A 15,623-nucleotide genomic window follows, 5' to 3' on the forward strand; every position below is an offset into this window, starting at 1 on the left:
CTCCCTTTATTTTGTTTTTTTAATTGTTTATCCTGGGCTTCAGCAACCCAATCTGCCACTGGGTAAACAATTTAGCCTTGAAGATCCATAATCAGAATTACAAAGTCCATGAAAGCTTAGGCCAGAATATTTGTTTTAGTCTTTAAGGTACCTGCATCAGTTGCTAGCGGCCAAGTCTTGCCAAGGTACCTCACAAATCGAGGAGGCTTAGGAAGAAAGGAAATCGGCATCGGTTGTTGAATTCAGTGATGAAATAAGGATGCAGAATATAAACAAGCAAAGGAAAGTTTATTCTGTCACCCCTTAGCTGTGGTCATCTGGTTCCCTGAAAAGGCCAGTGGGTTTTCCAGAGGCCTCCAGTGGCTTGGGCAAAAAATGCACCTGTTTCTCTCCACAGGTGAAGAACAAAAGACAGTACCTTTTGCCATCGATTTTATAGGGTTCCTCTCCCACTGTTTCAGAGGTTGTTATTACAGGCATTAACAGGCCGCCTTCCTGGGATTTGCAAGAGGGAGCAGGGAAGCTGCTATTGTAAAGGAAACAGCTTTTGTTCTCATGGCCAAAAGCAGCTCTTGTCTAATTAATATATTTGAGGAAAGTGACCTCAAACCGATTATCACTGGTGTGCTTCCGAACAAGCTGAAGTTCATAAGGCCTTGAATGACTCCCAAAGCCATCCCGGCTTTTGAACACTATTGAATCTTAATAACCTCCTCACTGTTTTTCCAGTGCAGCCCTTCCCCTTCTGTTCTAGAGGACATTTTGTGATTTAAACTTCAATTTGTAACTGTAGCAAATCAAATACTCTGTTGATGCATGGCATACAAGAAGATCAAAGAAACTGTAGTACAAACTTAAATGATGCTATAGAAAGTGAAAGTTGAAACTGGGTAAGAAATTCATCCTTGTAACTAAAAACAGAAGCATAATAATATCCCGGATCAACAGTTTGCACACTGGCTGTTACGTTTTCTTTTAAAAATAACAACATGGGATCTGTGAGTGAAGAAGCTGCAACAGTGTCCTTTACTGCCTCCTGTCAGGTGAAATGCTTTCAAGAGACAAATGACCCGCTGGACTCGCGATACTTTGGTGAGCTCCTAGCCGAGCTGCACCACAAAAGCAATGACCTGTACAGCTGTTTGCTCCAGCATGTGGAAAAGCTCGGCAGAAGGTACGCCGCGACTCTGCCCCTACCTGTAGCTTCCTTGGAATCCTGGGGATTTTCAACTGCTCCTCAGGCCACATTCCACAGCTGCTTTCTGTGTGCTGCTGTCGACTCTTTGCTTCTTGCTTGGGAAAGCTTGTTTCTTGGAAAGGAATCAGGAAGGGGGAGGTCCTTGGGTTCTTCTCTGCAAGCAGCTCCCTCCAGTTCTGCATGCTGGGCTGCGCCATCCATATTGCTGTTATATATGTTTAAGAAAACTTATCAAAGCGGCAAGCAAATCGTAAAATGCAATGATCAAATAGTAATGCATAACAGGCCTTTGGGGAAGGAGTAAGCCTTGAGCAGATGTGCAAAGATCAGAACTGAAGGTGCTGGTCTAAGGTACCTTTCGAAGTCGCTGAGGACTTTGTATGTTAAACGTGGCCCAGTAGCTCATTAACAGCCCATGCTGTCCTTTTAAGAGAAGGGGAACATGCTGCTGAAAGGTGTAATATGTCCGCAGCTTCCCAGCTTCATTCTGTGCTAGCTGCAGTTTCTGGACTAGAGCTGAGCATAAAGTGAGTTGAATTAATCCCCTCTCGAGGTGACTAATATCTAAGGCACTGTGGCCAAGCCATTATGGAGCCCAATAACGATCTCACGCTGGCTGATTGCTTCCAAAAGCAGGCCTGAACCCAGACTGGAGCAGGTCTCGATACGCAGCATAATTGGAGTGTGTCATGATCGTTTTCCCAGATGGTTGAAATGTTCTGGAGTTCCTTACTATAGAAACAGAAACGCCTTTTTATTAAAGTAATAATAATAATATGAAAGCTTAGATGTGCGTACTTCAAGAGGAGGACATAAAAGAAATTATAAAAATAGTATCCCCTAAAATTATTCAGTGGATTTGGAAATGCTTTGTTCTAATGTCGCCCTGTATTTTCTTACAGCAGATACGAAATTGAATCTCTGAGTCAAGTAAGTACACCAAAGATCTCCAGCAGCTGTGATCGGTGGCTGAATTCTAGCATACCCCTCACAACTTTCCTGCTCTCATGCAGTCAGAGAGCTTCACGATTGTGAGCTGCCTTACGGTTAAGGTCCCAAACATAACAGAGAAGCAAGAGGTTTAGCTGGCTTTGGCAAGGACCTGTCCCTGGAGGATGCAAAGAGGGAGAGAAAATTGCTGTAGTCTGCTTGATAAACTTCGAGAGGAAATGCTGGGGGTGATGGCCTTTGAGCAGATAGAATGCTCGGTTGTTGTGCGTTGGGTGATACTGAGGTCCCTCTTAGACCACAGTGGATGATGCAGAAGGGTGTTACAAGGGATATTTGATGTTTACAAGTCACAAGAGGGAGCTCTGTTGCAGCCACACCTTGGTCAAAACGATGGATAAAGTGGCATGGTGGCTTTTCCACTTGGAAGAAATTGACCGCAAGAGATTTGGTGGGCGCTCTGTTTTTAGCTAGTTGTCTGGAACTAGCTTGCCAAAAATGTGCGGGCTATGTACTTGTTGGTGTGTCAAGTGTGTGGCAGTAACAGGAAAAGGGCGACTTATTTTATATTGTTAGTTTTGTATTTTAACTCAATGTTGTGAGCTGCCCCGAGGCTTCGGCGAATGGGGCGGCATAGAAATGTTTTAAATAAATAAATAAATAAATAAAATAAATGCATTGACTGAGAACAGCGCTCTTGAATGTAAAGGAGGGTGTTTATGCCTGATTTTCTTTCTTGTGTCCTTTGAAAACAAAATAGGTGGAAGACATTGAGAGTTTGATCCCCAAAGCACTTTCTGAATCAACAAAGCAGCAAATCCGTTACCTCCTGGAGGTAAGGTTGGGGGGCATGAGTGTGTGTTGCTGAGAGCAGGAATATTTATGTAATTATTATATTTTTATACCAACCTGTAAACAAGGCTGTCTGGGTGGTTCACAGAGTGCAGCATTCACCAGAAAAGTTTAGTGCAAAATAGAAATAAAAGCCAAAATAAAACAAAGCAGCAGTGCAAAGGTATGAAATGCAGTAAGGCGCCTCTTCTATGTAAGTTTAGACATGCACATTTAGGCAAATTTATGCTGGCTGGAGCATGCTGGGAGTAGTAGACCTTTTTCTCTCTAATGTGCATAGGAATCTGCCTGAAAATTATCTAAACAACAGTAACACTAAAATTTGTGGGAAAATAGGGAGAGGGTTTTGGCTCAGGTTTGTATTGCAGAAATACTACTTTGACTTTTCAGGAAGTAATATTTGCTCATTAATTATTTCAAATTTTCTAATAAGTATGTATAACATACATACATATCCTTTTGTGAAATGTTTGGAATAAGCTAAGAAATCCTTTAAAGGAATTTCAAGTCAGTTGAATGCCTTGAGCAGAAATAAACTGTATCTTGTACCTTGATAGTTTTGATTTTCAATTGATATCTTCTTACTCCCCAAATCTTCCCTTTCGCTTCCTCCCAGATGAGAGTAACAGCCAATAAGTCGATGAGACTCGTCCTTGCAACCTTCAGCAACCTTCGGGAGGAGCTAATCCATCTGCAGGGTGACTTGGGGGTGAGTAACCTTGCTGGGTAGCCCGTGTCCACTTGTGTTTGACTTTTTGGTTCATACTTTACAGTCCAAGGCTGCCATCCAAGACTGGACTGATAAAGCAACATACTTGTATCTGGTGGAATTAGGCAAGGCAATCTTGGATCATGGCGTGGGTCGGTGGTTGATGCAGCGCTGATTGTGTTTCTGCTCTACTCACCTCCTCCTCACCTAAATGTGAAGAATTTCCTGGCTTTGGCCCTGAAGAGTTCTGCCCCATTTCCTGCACGCTGAAAAATACCTTTCCATTTCTGAATCATTTTCAGGTTGGGCTTGAAGGTAAAAAGGGGTCCTTTTCATCAGTTATTTTCTTGAAGTGCTCGTGCTGTTTTAACTTAAAGCAGACCTTAAAAATGCATGTGTCTCCTGGTTTTACAGAAATTGGAAACAGATAAGATGTTGCTTGAGAAAGACCTGTCTTTCAAAGAAGCTCAAGTAAAAGAGTACGAAACTCTTCTGGCATCAGTGCGAGAGAATAACCGCCAACAGCAGGTAAGCGCGCATGTTTATGCGTGAATCAGAAACTCCCAATTCTGCCTTAGCCAAGGATGGTTTGGAGGCAGAATAAAAGGGCTGGTAGGCAGAATGTCCCTTTCAGGTGTCCCTCAAAGTTGGAATTGGGGGATCGTAATGCACTGGGTGGGTGCAGAAATTGGGAAAGAAATTGTTGTGGGAACAAAGCTGGAGGGTACCATTCCTTTGGAACTGTTAAGGGTTTGTACTCTCAGCAAAACCAGGGGGTCAAAACTCTTCCTGCACTGTAAGGTTCTGGATACTGGATACATGTTGGAATGCTCCCCTAACGCAAGAGCTGCAACCTGAAGCCCTTCAGCTCTGTGGCTCACAGCCTGGTTTTGAAAGCCCTCTGCAAAGAGTTATTCAGCCTTCTGGCAAGAGCCACCCCCCTTCCTCTGGCAGCCAGCAGGCAAGGCAGGGCATGCTCCGCTATCCCTTCCCAGTTACCCTTCTGTAACCCATGCTTTGAAAAACAGCTTGCAATGTGGCACGGGGTGCCTAACGACGGTCCAGAATTCTGGGGGGTTGAGGAAGCCCTTGATTTGGCTCGTGGGGGTTTCAAAGCCATGCCACCATCCCTGGCCTCCCTCCATGGTTTCCAAAGGACATGCCTGGTCTGGAGGCAACCGAGGACTTGTGAAGGATGTGGGCAGGACATCTTATCTTGTGTGCTCTAAGAGGGTTCTGCTTGGAAAGGGGGGGCATTGCACTAGGCTGGTGCTTGCAGGGTGCCGTTCAGCCCAGAGAGGGCTAGCTGGGTGGTTGGGTCCCCCTTTCACAAAATTAGATCCCCAGCTATGCTCTAACAAGAGATGAAAATGCACCACATTCTATGTGAATGACTGCAGGACAGCAAATTCCTGCTGTGAGTAGATTCTCCGAAACTAGGAGGAGGATGCTCATAAAGGCTCACTCGTTCTTGGGTTGTGTGTTCACAGCAAGCCCTCAGAGAATACACTCTGAAGTGCCGCTCCCTGGAGGAGCAGCTGCTTTCTTTCCGACACAATGATGGAGAGCGGGAGTTCCGGCTGAAAGACTTGGAATACAGCAAACGGGCCTTGGAGCAAGAAATCCAGAATCTGCGACTCCAGGTAAAGAAAGGCGGCTCTCCGTTGTCATTGTTCACGCTGGGCCGGACATCTGGAATTCTAAAATGTTGGCCTGGGTTGGGGCTTGGGGGTTGATTCAAGGTAAAAGAGGGGAGCAGAACTGGGCAGCAAAGCACAGATCTGTGCTTTTCCACATCTAGTTCCATGTGCTCCTGGTTTGGAAAGAAAAATGAAGAGGTCTTGATGGTGGCAGTAATTATAAATGGCTTAATGTGTCCATTCGAAGAATCAGTGATTTCCATTTGGTGAGAATGACTGAGATCTGAGATCTTTTTTGCACTCACTTTCTTGCTGAAACCAAAGTGTGGGACACGGAATAATCAACCCAAGTTGCAACAACCCAAATTCAGGCTGGACATCAGGAAAAGCTTCCTCACTGTCAGAGCACTGTGGCAGTGGAACCAGCTGCCTGGAGAGCTGGTAGGCTCTCCCACACTGGAGACATTCAGAAAGAAACTGGACAGCCCTCTGAGTGGGATGGTGTCACGTGGTGTCCTGCGACAGCAGGGGGTGGACTGGATGGCCTTCACAACCCCTTACAACTTTTCTATTCTATGATTCTGCTTTGATGCAAAAATCCTCCCTTGCACAGGCTTCCTCTAACCCTCTGGCTCAGACTACAGCTGACGAACTGTCCAGCCGCTATGTGGAGATGATCAACCAACTCAGAGAGGATAAAGACCGAGAGATCCGCAGCCTTCGGGTATGTCGGTGTGATGGGGACTGACTTTGCACAGCTGCCAGTCAAGACCTTGCTTTCCTTAAGGCAACTGACAATGTAATCTGTGTCCATATAAAAAGTTCTCTGTCAGTTCGATAGTCACACCTGCTCTGCTATACGACAATATGATTATCTTCATCGTATTGCATTTACGCTCTACCTTCTTTCCTCTTGTGAAGAACCCCAAGCAATTAGCTCCACAACAGCAACCCTGTGAAGTAGGCTAGACTGGGAGTGAGCGGCTGGCCCAAATACACCCAGAGGACTTCATGGCCGAGTAGAGACTAGAACCTGGATCTCCAGTGTCTCCAGTCCAACACTCAAACCACCGCACCATAGCGGCTCTCAAAGCACCTCGAGTTAAAAATAAAATAAGCCCATTAAAATACTCCCAAGTATTGATCAGCAGCAATTGCCAAGAGACCTTTTCAATTAAAAGCCTGCAAAAACGAGGATGCTTTTACCACCACCCTAAAAGCAGCTGTGAATGGAATCCGCTATCTGTCTTTTGGGAAGGAGTTCCATTCAGGGGTCTTGATGAAGCAGGTTCATATTTTTTCCGGGAGGGAAGCAAGCCCTGGGTCTGATTTCCCCCGCCAAGCTTGCAGACGTTCCCCAATAGCCCTGCCTGGCGTGGGTTACCTTGTTGCCCAGTCCTTTGGAGTGAGGAGTTAGTGATTTGCCTAATAATTGTATTTCCATTGCTGGTAACGGGGGAAGCTGCTTACGGGATTTTCTGCCTCATGTGCCAAAATAGTTTGGCTGACTTTGGATACCGGGCCCTGTGATTTGGGGATGTTGTGGGGTGGGACGGGGTGGGGCAAGATTTGCTGCTCTGCTTCAGAAAAGGAACTCTCTTAGTTTGTCTGTCACAAAGTGGTCTTTCTTCTGCTGCTCAGCATGTGTTCTGTTGTTTACTTCTACCTAGTCCCAGCTCTGTGAATTCCAGAGGGATCTTTCAAGGAAGCAGGGGACAGATGTGGACCTTCAGATGAGGCTGCAGGAGCTGACTTTAAAACTGGAAGAGAAGGAGTCTTGCATCAGGCAGTATGAAGAGGTAAGCTTTGAGAACAGCTGTGGTAAAGGTACATGATTGGAGTGGCCTGCTGTTGCCCTGGAGGATAAACTGGGCATTGCCCCATGTGGCAGGATGATCCCAAAGCCTTGGTCTAGTCACTTTTCCAGGGAGATTCTGTGTATTTCTACTTTACAGTAAAGAGAGGAAAAATAATTTGATTCGTGTTATTGTTCAGTTAGCCAAGGACCATGGATTTATGTGGTCTATTCATAAGTATGACGAAATGGGGATCCAGCCCACGAAATCAGTGAAAAGTCCAGCAAAATTCTGTATTGCTGGGAAGTGAGTCAGTAGGTTTAGCAGGACTTAATCCCTCGTATTGCAATCTTACCATGAATTAGAACCCCACTGAATTGAGTGAGACTCAGAATAGCTAAATTTCTCTTGATCGGGACAGGGAAGTAAAGCAGTCCTTAGATAGAGCAAACCTTTGTCTTCTGGAGGATTGGAGAATTTAATGTTTTACTTGTGATATTTAATGTATTAATATGTCTTAAGCAAGAACCCCTTTGGCCTCAAATCTTCTTTAAAATATCTCTCAGGAGCTCTTCAGGTTGAAGCAAGAAAAACTAGCAGTCAGCCCAACCCAAGGAATAACAAAAACAATCATCACCAAAAAGTAAGCCCACTGGACCTAGCTTCCATTACTGTTGTTGTTACTGGTTTTACTATTGTTATACTATGCCATTGGGGTGTACGGCACATTCACAGTCTGTGGATCTCTGCCCCAAGGAGCCTACAGTTAAAATTTGGCACAAAGGAAAGCAACAAAGGAAGTGGAAATGGGTAAGCAGAGAAACAGTGTGCCCTTGTTTTTGGAGCACATGCTGAAGGAGTGGTTTCAGGCTGGCAAAGTGGGGAAGCTGTGGTGGGTGTGGAGGATGGGCATTGTAGTTTGTTGGGTTTGGAGAGAGCCGCAGGCTGAGGAAGGGTGCATGAGGATATTGCAAATCTGACTCAGCCAGCTGTTGGTAGTGTGTGTGATGGCAGAGATAGGTCTCTGCTGAAAGGAACTTGGCAGGCCTAGCTGAGATGTGGGGGAACAACAGAGGAATAGAAGTAGGGAAGGAAGAGGCGGAGATACACAGGGCGCAACACGGCTTTGTTGCCACTGCATGTGTTCCAGTGGAGTTACAGCAGAGCAGGGATGAATAACTTGAAGATACGGCCATCACAGTTTCTCTTCCTGTACATGCCCATTTTTGTTTCTAGCTCAACTCGAAGTTTTTTTGTGCAGCCACATCAGTTTTTTCTGTCTTTTTTGTTGGAATCGTTTGGAATTGTGCCTTTAAAAATTCTTTTTAAAAACTCCCACCATCTTGGACCCCCCTTTTCCTTAAGGTCACTTGCCATGGGACCTTAATTACCATTGTCTCAAGTTTATTAAAATCAACTTTCCCCAAATCCAGTGTAAATCCAGTGTATGTGTATGACTACATTCCATTTTTGCTTCCATTAAAACCAAGAACTCAAGTATTCTGCCCCCTCCTCTCTCTTCCCTGAAGCCACTTGAAATGTGGTAGTGCTAGAGTGCTTACTGTGTCATGTCCAGTGTTTCAGCAGCAACACTGACCGATGCTTTTCAAATGCCAGGTACGTTAATCAATACCCCATCCTTGGCCTCTTGTCTGATGACTACAACACCAGTTCATCCCTCAAGGAATCACAGACAATTGTCATTGAGAAAACTGGAGAAACATGGAAGCAGGTAAGCCGGCTCTAAGGAAATGTTTGTTCTGGGAACCACTGAAGCAAGATCTGCTATTCCAGTGGTCCTTTTTGTGAGCTCAATTCTCCCTGCTTGGGGAGGCGGGAATCTCTGTAGGCACCTTTCAGTTACAGATTAAGCAGATTCTGTAGACATAAGCAGATCTACAGAATCTCTGAAGGAGCTCCATCCATCCCATCCGGGATCTATTCCCTCCCCCATCCCCTAAGCTGGAAATTCCTCTCCTGAAGCTTAGCTACAGGCAGAAAGGATCCCCCCCACCTGTACAGAGAGAGCCGCTCCAATCCATTTCTGCATATCCAAGGTTACCTTCCATTGAGGCTTGCAGGCTGTAGGGCCAGGACTGATGTCAAGAGAAAGCAAAGCAGGGCATTTGTTAAAACTCCAGAACCAGCAAAAGGCCCAGTTCCCCAATGCCATCTTTTTAAATATTCACAAAGTTCAGGTGCAAAATAGGAGAATTCTGAGTGTTCAGTGCCCTGCTGGGAATTTTATGCCGAAGGCTCCCCTCCCCAGTCCTGGACCTAGGGCATGTGAAAGCAACCTTTTCTATCCTAGATGGGACAGTTTTAATTTGGTGCCGGTGGTGGGAGGGGAATGCAAAAATTGCAATTAGACTGGTTTGAGCATGAGATCAGGATAAATAGTATTTTATCTTTTCAAGCATCTCCCTAATGAGCACGTGCAGATACATAACATGTCTCGCTTGTTTTGAAAAAGGCACCGTTTGCTTCCCATTAAAGAACTGCTTGCTTCTTTCAGGAATGAACAAGTCCCACGGACAAGTCGCGGCTGATCAGAGGACTTTCACGTACAAATGAATCTTGTTAGAATATTTTTCGGCTTGTTTGTTCCCCGCCCTATCGCTTCAAGTCTAAGACGTTAGAGCAGCCAGGTTTGAAGGAAACCATGCCAGGCACAAAGGTTTCATGGTGGTGGGTGGGGTGGGTCAGTCTTGGTCCTCCAGGGGCCTTCAGCCTCAGCTTCTCTGCCGTGCTCCAGCCAGGCCTGCTTCCTTTTCCCATTAAGCGATGGGAATGGAGAAGCTGGCCCAGCACAGGCGTGGGCAGCTTCTGGGCTTGCAGGAGCTGATCGAGTTGTTCACAAGAGCCCTCCTACGGTCTGCAAGCCAGAGTGAGAGGAAACACAGTGGCTCAGCAAGCAGGGCAGCTGAACTGCAGCACCCTGTAAACCATCCTTTGGGACTATGTAGAACTCTGTGTGAACTCCCGTGTGTTATCACGGTCTTTGGCCCGGCAGAGCTCATACAGATGTTGACTAAAGCAGCTAATTACTCCTCACCTTTTATTCCGACAGATGAGAAATGAGCCTGAGAGTTAAACAAACAGCAGGAGATCAGCCACCACAGAGATGTTTCCTCACAGTTTTGCTTGCTCTGGTTTATTTGATCAAGCTGCATCTAGAGCGCTCTAGGCCCATGGCAGAGAGATCGGTGGTGGTGGATCAGCTGTTTTCCAGGAACTCTCCTTTGCTGTCACTTGCCCCTTGGTGAACCATGCCATTAGGTAGAGACACCTTTCTGCCCTCCAGCCTCTTCTTTGAAAACCAGACAGCTCAACAGAAGCAACCGTTACCCTTTAGCCAAAGTAATGTCCTTCCTGCATTTTAAAGAAAGACTTCAGTTGTACCAGTTTTGAAATCTAATCCTGTTTACTGCTCTGTCCTTTCATTGTTATTGTCACACTGCTCTCTCTGGTCAGGTAGAAAGGCTTGCACAACCAAAGTTAGGTTGTATGTAGTAAACCTGTAGTGTAGGTTGTATGTAGTAGATCTGTTGGTGTAAGGAAAAAAAAAACCCCTTACATGGTCAGTGTATGAATTGATCATTTTCCATTGTAGAACATGCATGGAAAAACTTAATGGATGCCATCCAAAGTAAATTACATCCGGTGTATGGGCATTTTCAGAAGTGACTTGGGAATTGTATTATCACCGTGCGATTTTGAGTTTGCCAGCACTCTTTGGATTCACATGAGCACAAGCAAAGTTTCATCTTACTCCACTCAAGCTATTGCTGATTCTGCGCCGTGCCACCTAGCTTGGGAAGTATGTAACTTTAGGATTGTGGTAGGGGATGGAAGAGCAGTGACATGTTTACAGAGGATGTCTTAACTATGCATGTAGCAGCATAGATTTCCTCCCAGTTGGATGCAGTTTGACCCAGCTTTCTCTGGACTGCCCTCATAATGAATGAAGCCCCTTTCTAGGTGGGAGAGCAGAAAGGGAGTGAACTGCCTTGTGCTTTCATGCTGAAAATTATGGGTGGTGTTGCAGCAAAAGTTTGTATCACTTCCCAAGTCACTGATAGGAACTGTGTTTGATAAACAAAAGTGGACAAGGGGAATAAACCAAAAAAAAAAGTCCTCAGGAGTGCTGGAATAGACTCAGCTCTCAAGAGGACAACGCCTTTTAAAAATACTGGCTCTGTTTTAACAGTGGGGACTGTTAGGAAGTGTACTTAAATTTTCCCGATACTGTAGTGACTGTATGGGATGCAATCCTATGCATGTTTAGATAATAATTTTTAAAATCCTGCAGTTCCCAGCAGGCCTATATAGACATTGTGCCTTAAATTTTATTTTCCTTTGTCATTTTCTATACTGAAAAACCCAGAGCCCAATAAAGCTATTTGTTAATGAAATAACAACTTGGCATTATTAGTGTGAATTGATTTCCTGATACTCCCTAGCAACTGCTTTAAGAGTGTAGCTCTGTTGATGCATATAGAAGTTATTCCTGTTGTAGTCTGTGGAATTTACTTTTGGGTAGACTTGGCCCTGAAGTATCCATATGTGAGTTGTATGTTTTGAAGGAGATTTGGTGAACTAAAAAACCAAACTCACTGGATATCTCTGTTCACACTGAGATGTCAGTGCGATCTGAAACTGCATGGAAATAAAATGTTCCGGGTGGTGGGTGGTTTGTTTCTATTTAATGTGACAGGAGGGCAAACCAGCTTGGAGCTCATTCTGTTATACATAAGCGAGTGAATTACTTGGAGGCTTATTGTTTCTTCTATTCTTTCTTTAGTGGTAACAATTACAAAATGGAAATGTCTCAATCATAATTGATTTAGAGAAGATTCTGCAATTCATAGGTCACAATGTCTGACCACCACATACAGGCTTGTGCCTCTTGTATTTATTACACTGCAGTTACACCCCATCTTTTCCTCTTGTGAGCAACCCAAGGTGACTTAGGTCCATTTTATCCTCGCAACAACAGCCCTGTGAGGTAGGTTGAGCTGAGAGCAAGTGCCTGGACTAAAGTCATCTAGTGTGCTTCAAGGCTAAGTGGGGACTGATCTGGGTTTTCAGCCAAGCGCAGTGGCTCTCAGTATGTTTTCTCCTGTTTTTTCCATTCCTGAGCAGGAAGAAAAAGCTGAGTAAGGCCCCCTGAGTTGGGTGCCATATGTGAGTAACTGATCTCTGCTGTCAATTGAATGGGCCTATTTATATTTTAAATATGTTTTATATTTATATTTTTGAATAGACCTATTTTAAAAGGGGAAAAAAGGAAATGGAATCTGTTTGAAGCTCTCGGTGTTTTTTGTTGTGCCAAAATACAGTTTGAAGTGCACCTCTCTGTCTCTTGCTTTCTTTTCTATACAATATTGCTGGAATCTGGGAAAGCAAAGTGTAGGGCAAAGTTGATTGTGAAGCCAGGAAATCACATGGCAAGTGGACAAGTATGCTTGGATATACCTGGCACAATTCCCAAGTACTTCTCTACTACAAAGCCAGAAGATGGAGAGTTTTGTGGCTAAATGGTTCAAAGTGGGAGTTGGGGTATGTAGTTTCAAAGCGTTGCTTTAATGGGTTTTTGCAATGATTTGGTTTGTGGGTGTGGATTCTCCTTTTCTTTTCTCCCAACTTAAGGGATAATGACCATTTTGGAGTCAACACATATAGTCTGTATCTGTATTGATAAGCCTTGACATTGTATAAAGGCAGATCTGACTGTCTTTCTTAAATAAAATAAAGATATTTGTAAGCTTGGTTTCTTAGCTATCCTTGGGACATCCTATTACTTTCATTCCTGGTGGTGAGTTGTTGAAAGTTGTTGCTGTTTCCCAGCTGTTAAAACCATATGATACAACATGATAACACAGAATATAAAACAAAATGTAAAATGTTTAAATGTACAGAATAAAAACAAGGTAAAATCTAAAAACACAGATTTTCAAGCACTTTTTCCTAGTGGTTTAAGTAAAACAAGCATGCAAACAAATGTGATGTATCTGGTAGTCAAGCTGCCAGTTTTGGGTTTACATTGAGAGCTAGGTGGACTCTTGCAACTGTAGCAGTTGCTTTGCTATGCAGGAACTTTAGCTGCTGCTAAAACACAGGAGCTCTCTGTGGGAGGGGTGTTGGCAACTCAAGCGTCAAAAGAGACCAACTACATATGGCCAAGCAAGCTGCTAATGTGGTCTGGTGCAGGCTCCCTCAACCCGGTCCCTTACCTGGGGTTGGGACTGGACTACAACTATCATCTCTCAGCATCAAGCCAGTTGCTTCTTTAGAACTGTTAACTGGGGCAGAACCTGTTTCTCTAGAATCTTTTTCCCGGTGACAAGGTTAACTGTTTTTAAGAATGCAATAAATTATATTCATGACTCTTGAAGTGTTGCTTATACTTTGCCCCCAAGATTCTGTGGAACAATTAGTCAGGCCCAATGACTTGAATACAGTATTTCACTTTGTCGCATCACAATGACCATATGAGTTGCTGGACCAAGGATCTACATTCCACAAGAAGGGCCCAACTTGGAGAAGATTCCTTTACCTCATTTTGAGAGACCCCGTTTCCTCTTCGTCCATCCTGCACTGTCTGCTGACATTGTTGCAAGGTGTAGGGAACTTCAATTCAGAGAGCAAAGTTGATGAAGCATCAGGATGGATCCAACCCTGATTTTGAAAATGCTCTTGTTAGCTTCAGAAGAGGGATTGCGTGAGGGTCAGGAGCTACCATTTGAGAAAGCTGAGCCCAGTATTTGGATCCTGATCAACATTTAAAAAAACATTTATCAAGTCAATTAGTACAATCAATGACCAACATCTTCAAGCACTAAAGAATTTTACAAACAAATAGTGGCAAGGAAGAAGAAAGTGAATGAGGTGGCAACATGAGCACTTAATCCAGGCAGTTTAGGACAAAAAACATAGTACTTTTCTGGAGAATGATATCTAATTATTCACTTAAGGATTTCTTCCCTTTAGACTCTCTTATATTGGTGATCAACTGGAATTCCTACTTTCATGCATTATATGTAGATTCAATGACCTTCCCCATGGCTCCATCAAAGTAAAAGAAAAATGTTTTTATGGCTGAATAAGCAGCTGTAAAGTCTATATGCTTCTGTGAAGAAGTAATCTTCCACATAAAGTATCAGTGATTTTATCATTATTCCAGTAAGGGTATCATCAGCATCATCTCATTTCATACTGCCCTTCTGTTAAAGCTCTCTGGGCAATTTACAACCGGAAAAAGACCCAGACAAAAAATACAGAAAAAGTCATAAAACGGGAAAAAATATACATTTTAAACTCCTAAAACAGACAATAGCTGAAATTACTTTGCAAAACATGTGGCTATGTAATCTCCCTCAAGCCCCTGGGTGGATTATGCTTTTGATAACATGGAAAGACCTTTTTCTTCTTTCCGTTTTATTAACTAGTTTTTATTGATACAAATTTTTAATTGTACATCCCTCCAACAGCTATTAATTATAGGGCAATTTTAGAAATAAATGACCCCCACCTAAAAATAGTACTTTTAACATTGGAAAACTGCATTTTCTTGGAAAGTACTCAAATTCCATTTAAACCATTTCTCTACATGAGTTTTTGCCCATTCCAAGAAAATTCAAAGGCACAACCATTTCACAAGCTTACTGTGATTGTGCTTTAGAGCATATTCCATTTGCTAGATGGAGAATTTTGATTTCAGAGCCATTTATTCTCAGCCCTGATCAGCAGGGTGAGGAACAGAGGCTTTTGCTTCCCATTTCTCCTTAAACGGATTTTGATCTTGATGGGTTTAGAGGCCTGTTTAGCTATTCTATCTTCCTAGGGGCAGGGGAAAAGATGCCCGTGTATAGATCCATGCCTTCTCCAGTCCCCTTTCACCCTTCCCTAGCCTTTTCTGAAGTTGCAAGAGTTTTAACGGAATAGGAGCTGTTGAGCAGCCATTTTAAGGGTGCAAGCCTATGTCCTTCTGACATTGTCTGAGGGGACATAGAATCTTTTGGCATCTGCAACCTTGGCACTGAGATTACCCAACCCACTTGTGACTGGCACAGGAAGAACTGTGCCAGCTGCCTCTCCAATAGTACAAATGTGCCTTGAAGCAGGGCCGGTGTGTTGGGGGCTGGGGCCATGCTTGCTATGCTACTGGTACCTCAACCATGTTCCCTCCCCTCCCCACCACTTTATCTGGATGGCTGAAAACAGGCATCTAAATGAAAGGTACAGGGCAGGGCAGTAGCCAAGATTGCTGCCGCTACCTCACCGGAGGACCATCATTTCGGAGGCTTGTGCGCTTTGAAAGCAGGAAGCACTCAACTGCACCTTCCATCACAGATTCATAGAATAGTAGAATTAGAAGGGGCTAAGAAGGCCATCGAGCAATCCCCTGCTCAGTGCAGGATTCCAAGTTAAACCATCCTTCTCAGATGGCTGTCCAGTTGCACATTGAATGTCTCTAG

General features: G+C 44.0%; 1 protein-coding gene across 1 annotated transcript in view; it reads left to right on the top strand.

Annotated features, from left to right (window-relative positions):
• Nucleotides 1-12,915, top strand: part of POF1B (POF1B actin binding protein) — a 54,090-nt gene extending 41,175 nt beyond the window's left edge. The window contains exons 6-16 of the mRNA XM_044427174.1: nt 1,044-1,174; nt 2,101-2,128; nt 2,907-2,981; nt 3,615-3,707; nt 4,122-4,235; nt 5,198-5,350; nt 5,961-6,071; nt 7,018-7,146; nt 7,710-7,786; nt 8,761-8,875; nt 9,659-12,915. Of these exons, the coding sequence (XP_044283109.1) occupies nt 1,044-1,174; nt 2,101-2,128; nt 2,907-2,981; nt 3,615-3,707; nt 4,122-4,235; nt 5,198-5,350; nt 5,961-6,071; nt 7,018-7,146; nt 7,710-7,786; nt 8,761-8,875; nt 9,659-9,664 (1,032 nt within the window). The 3' untranslated portion in view covers nt 9,665-12,915. The remainder of the gene's footprint in view (nt 1-1,043; nt 1,175-2,100; nt 2,129-2,906; nt 2,982-3,614; nt 3,708-4,121; nt 4,236-5,197; nt 5,351-5,960; nt 6,072-7,017; nt 7,147-7,709; nt 7,787-8,760; nt 8,876-9,658) is intronic.
• The last annotated feature ends 2,708 nt before the right edge of the window (nt 12,916-15,623 follow it).

Source organism: Varanus komodoensis, unplaced genomic scaffold (genome assembly GCF_004798865.1).
Source record: "Varanus komodoensis strain SLA01 unplaced genomic scaffold, ASM479886v1 scaffold18_3, whole genome shotgun sequence".
Classification (NCBI taxonomy): Eukaryota; Metazoa; Chordata; class Lepidosauria; order Squamata; family Varanidae; genus Varanus; species Varanus komodoensis.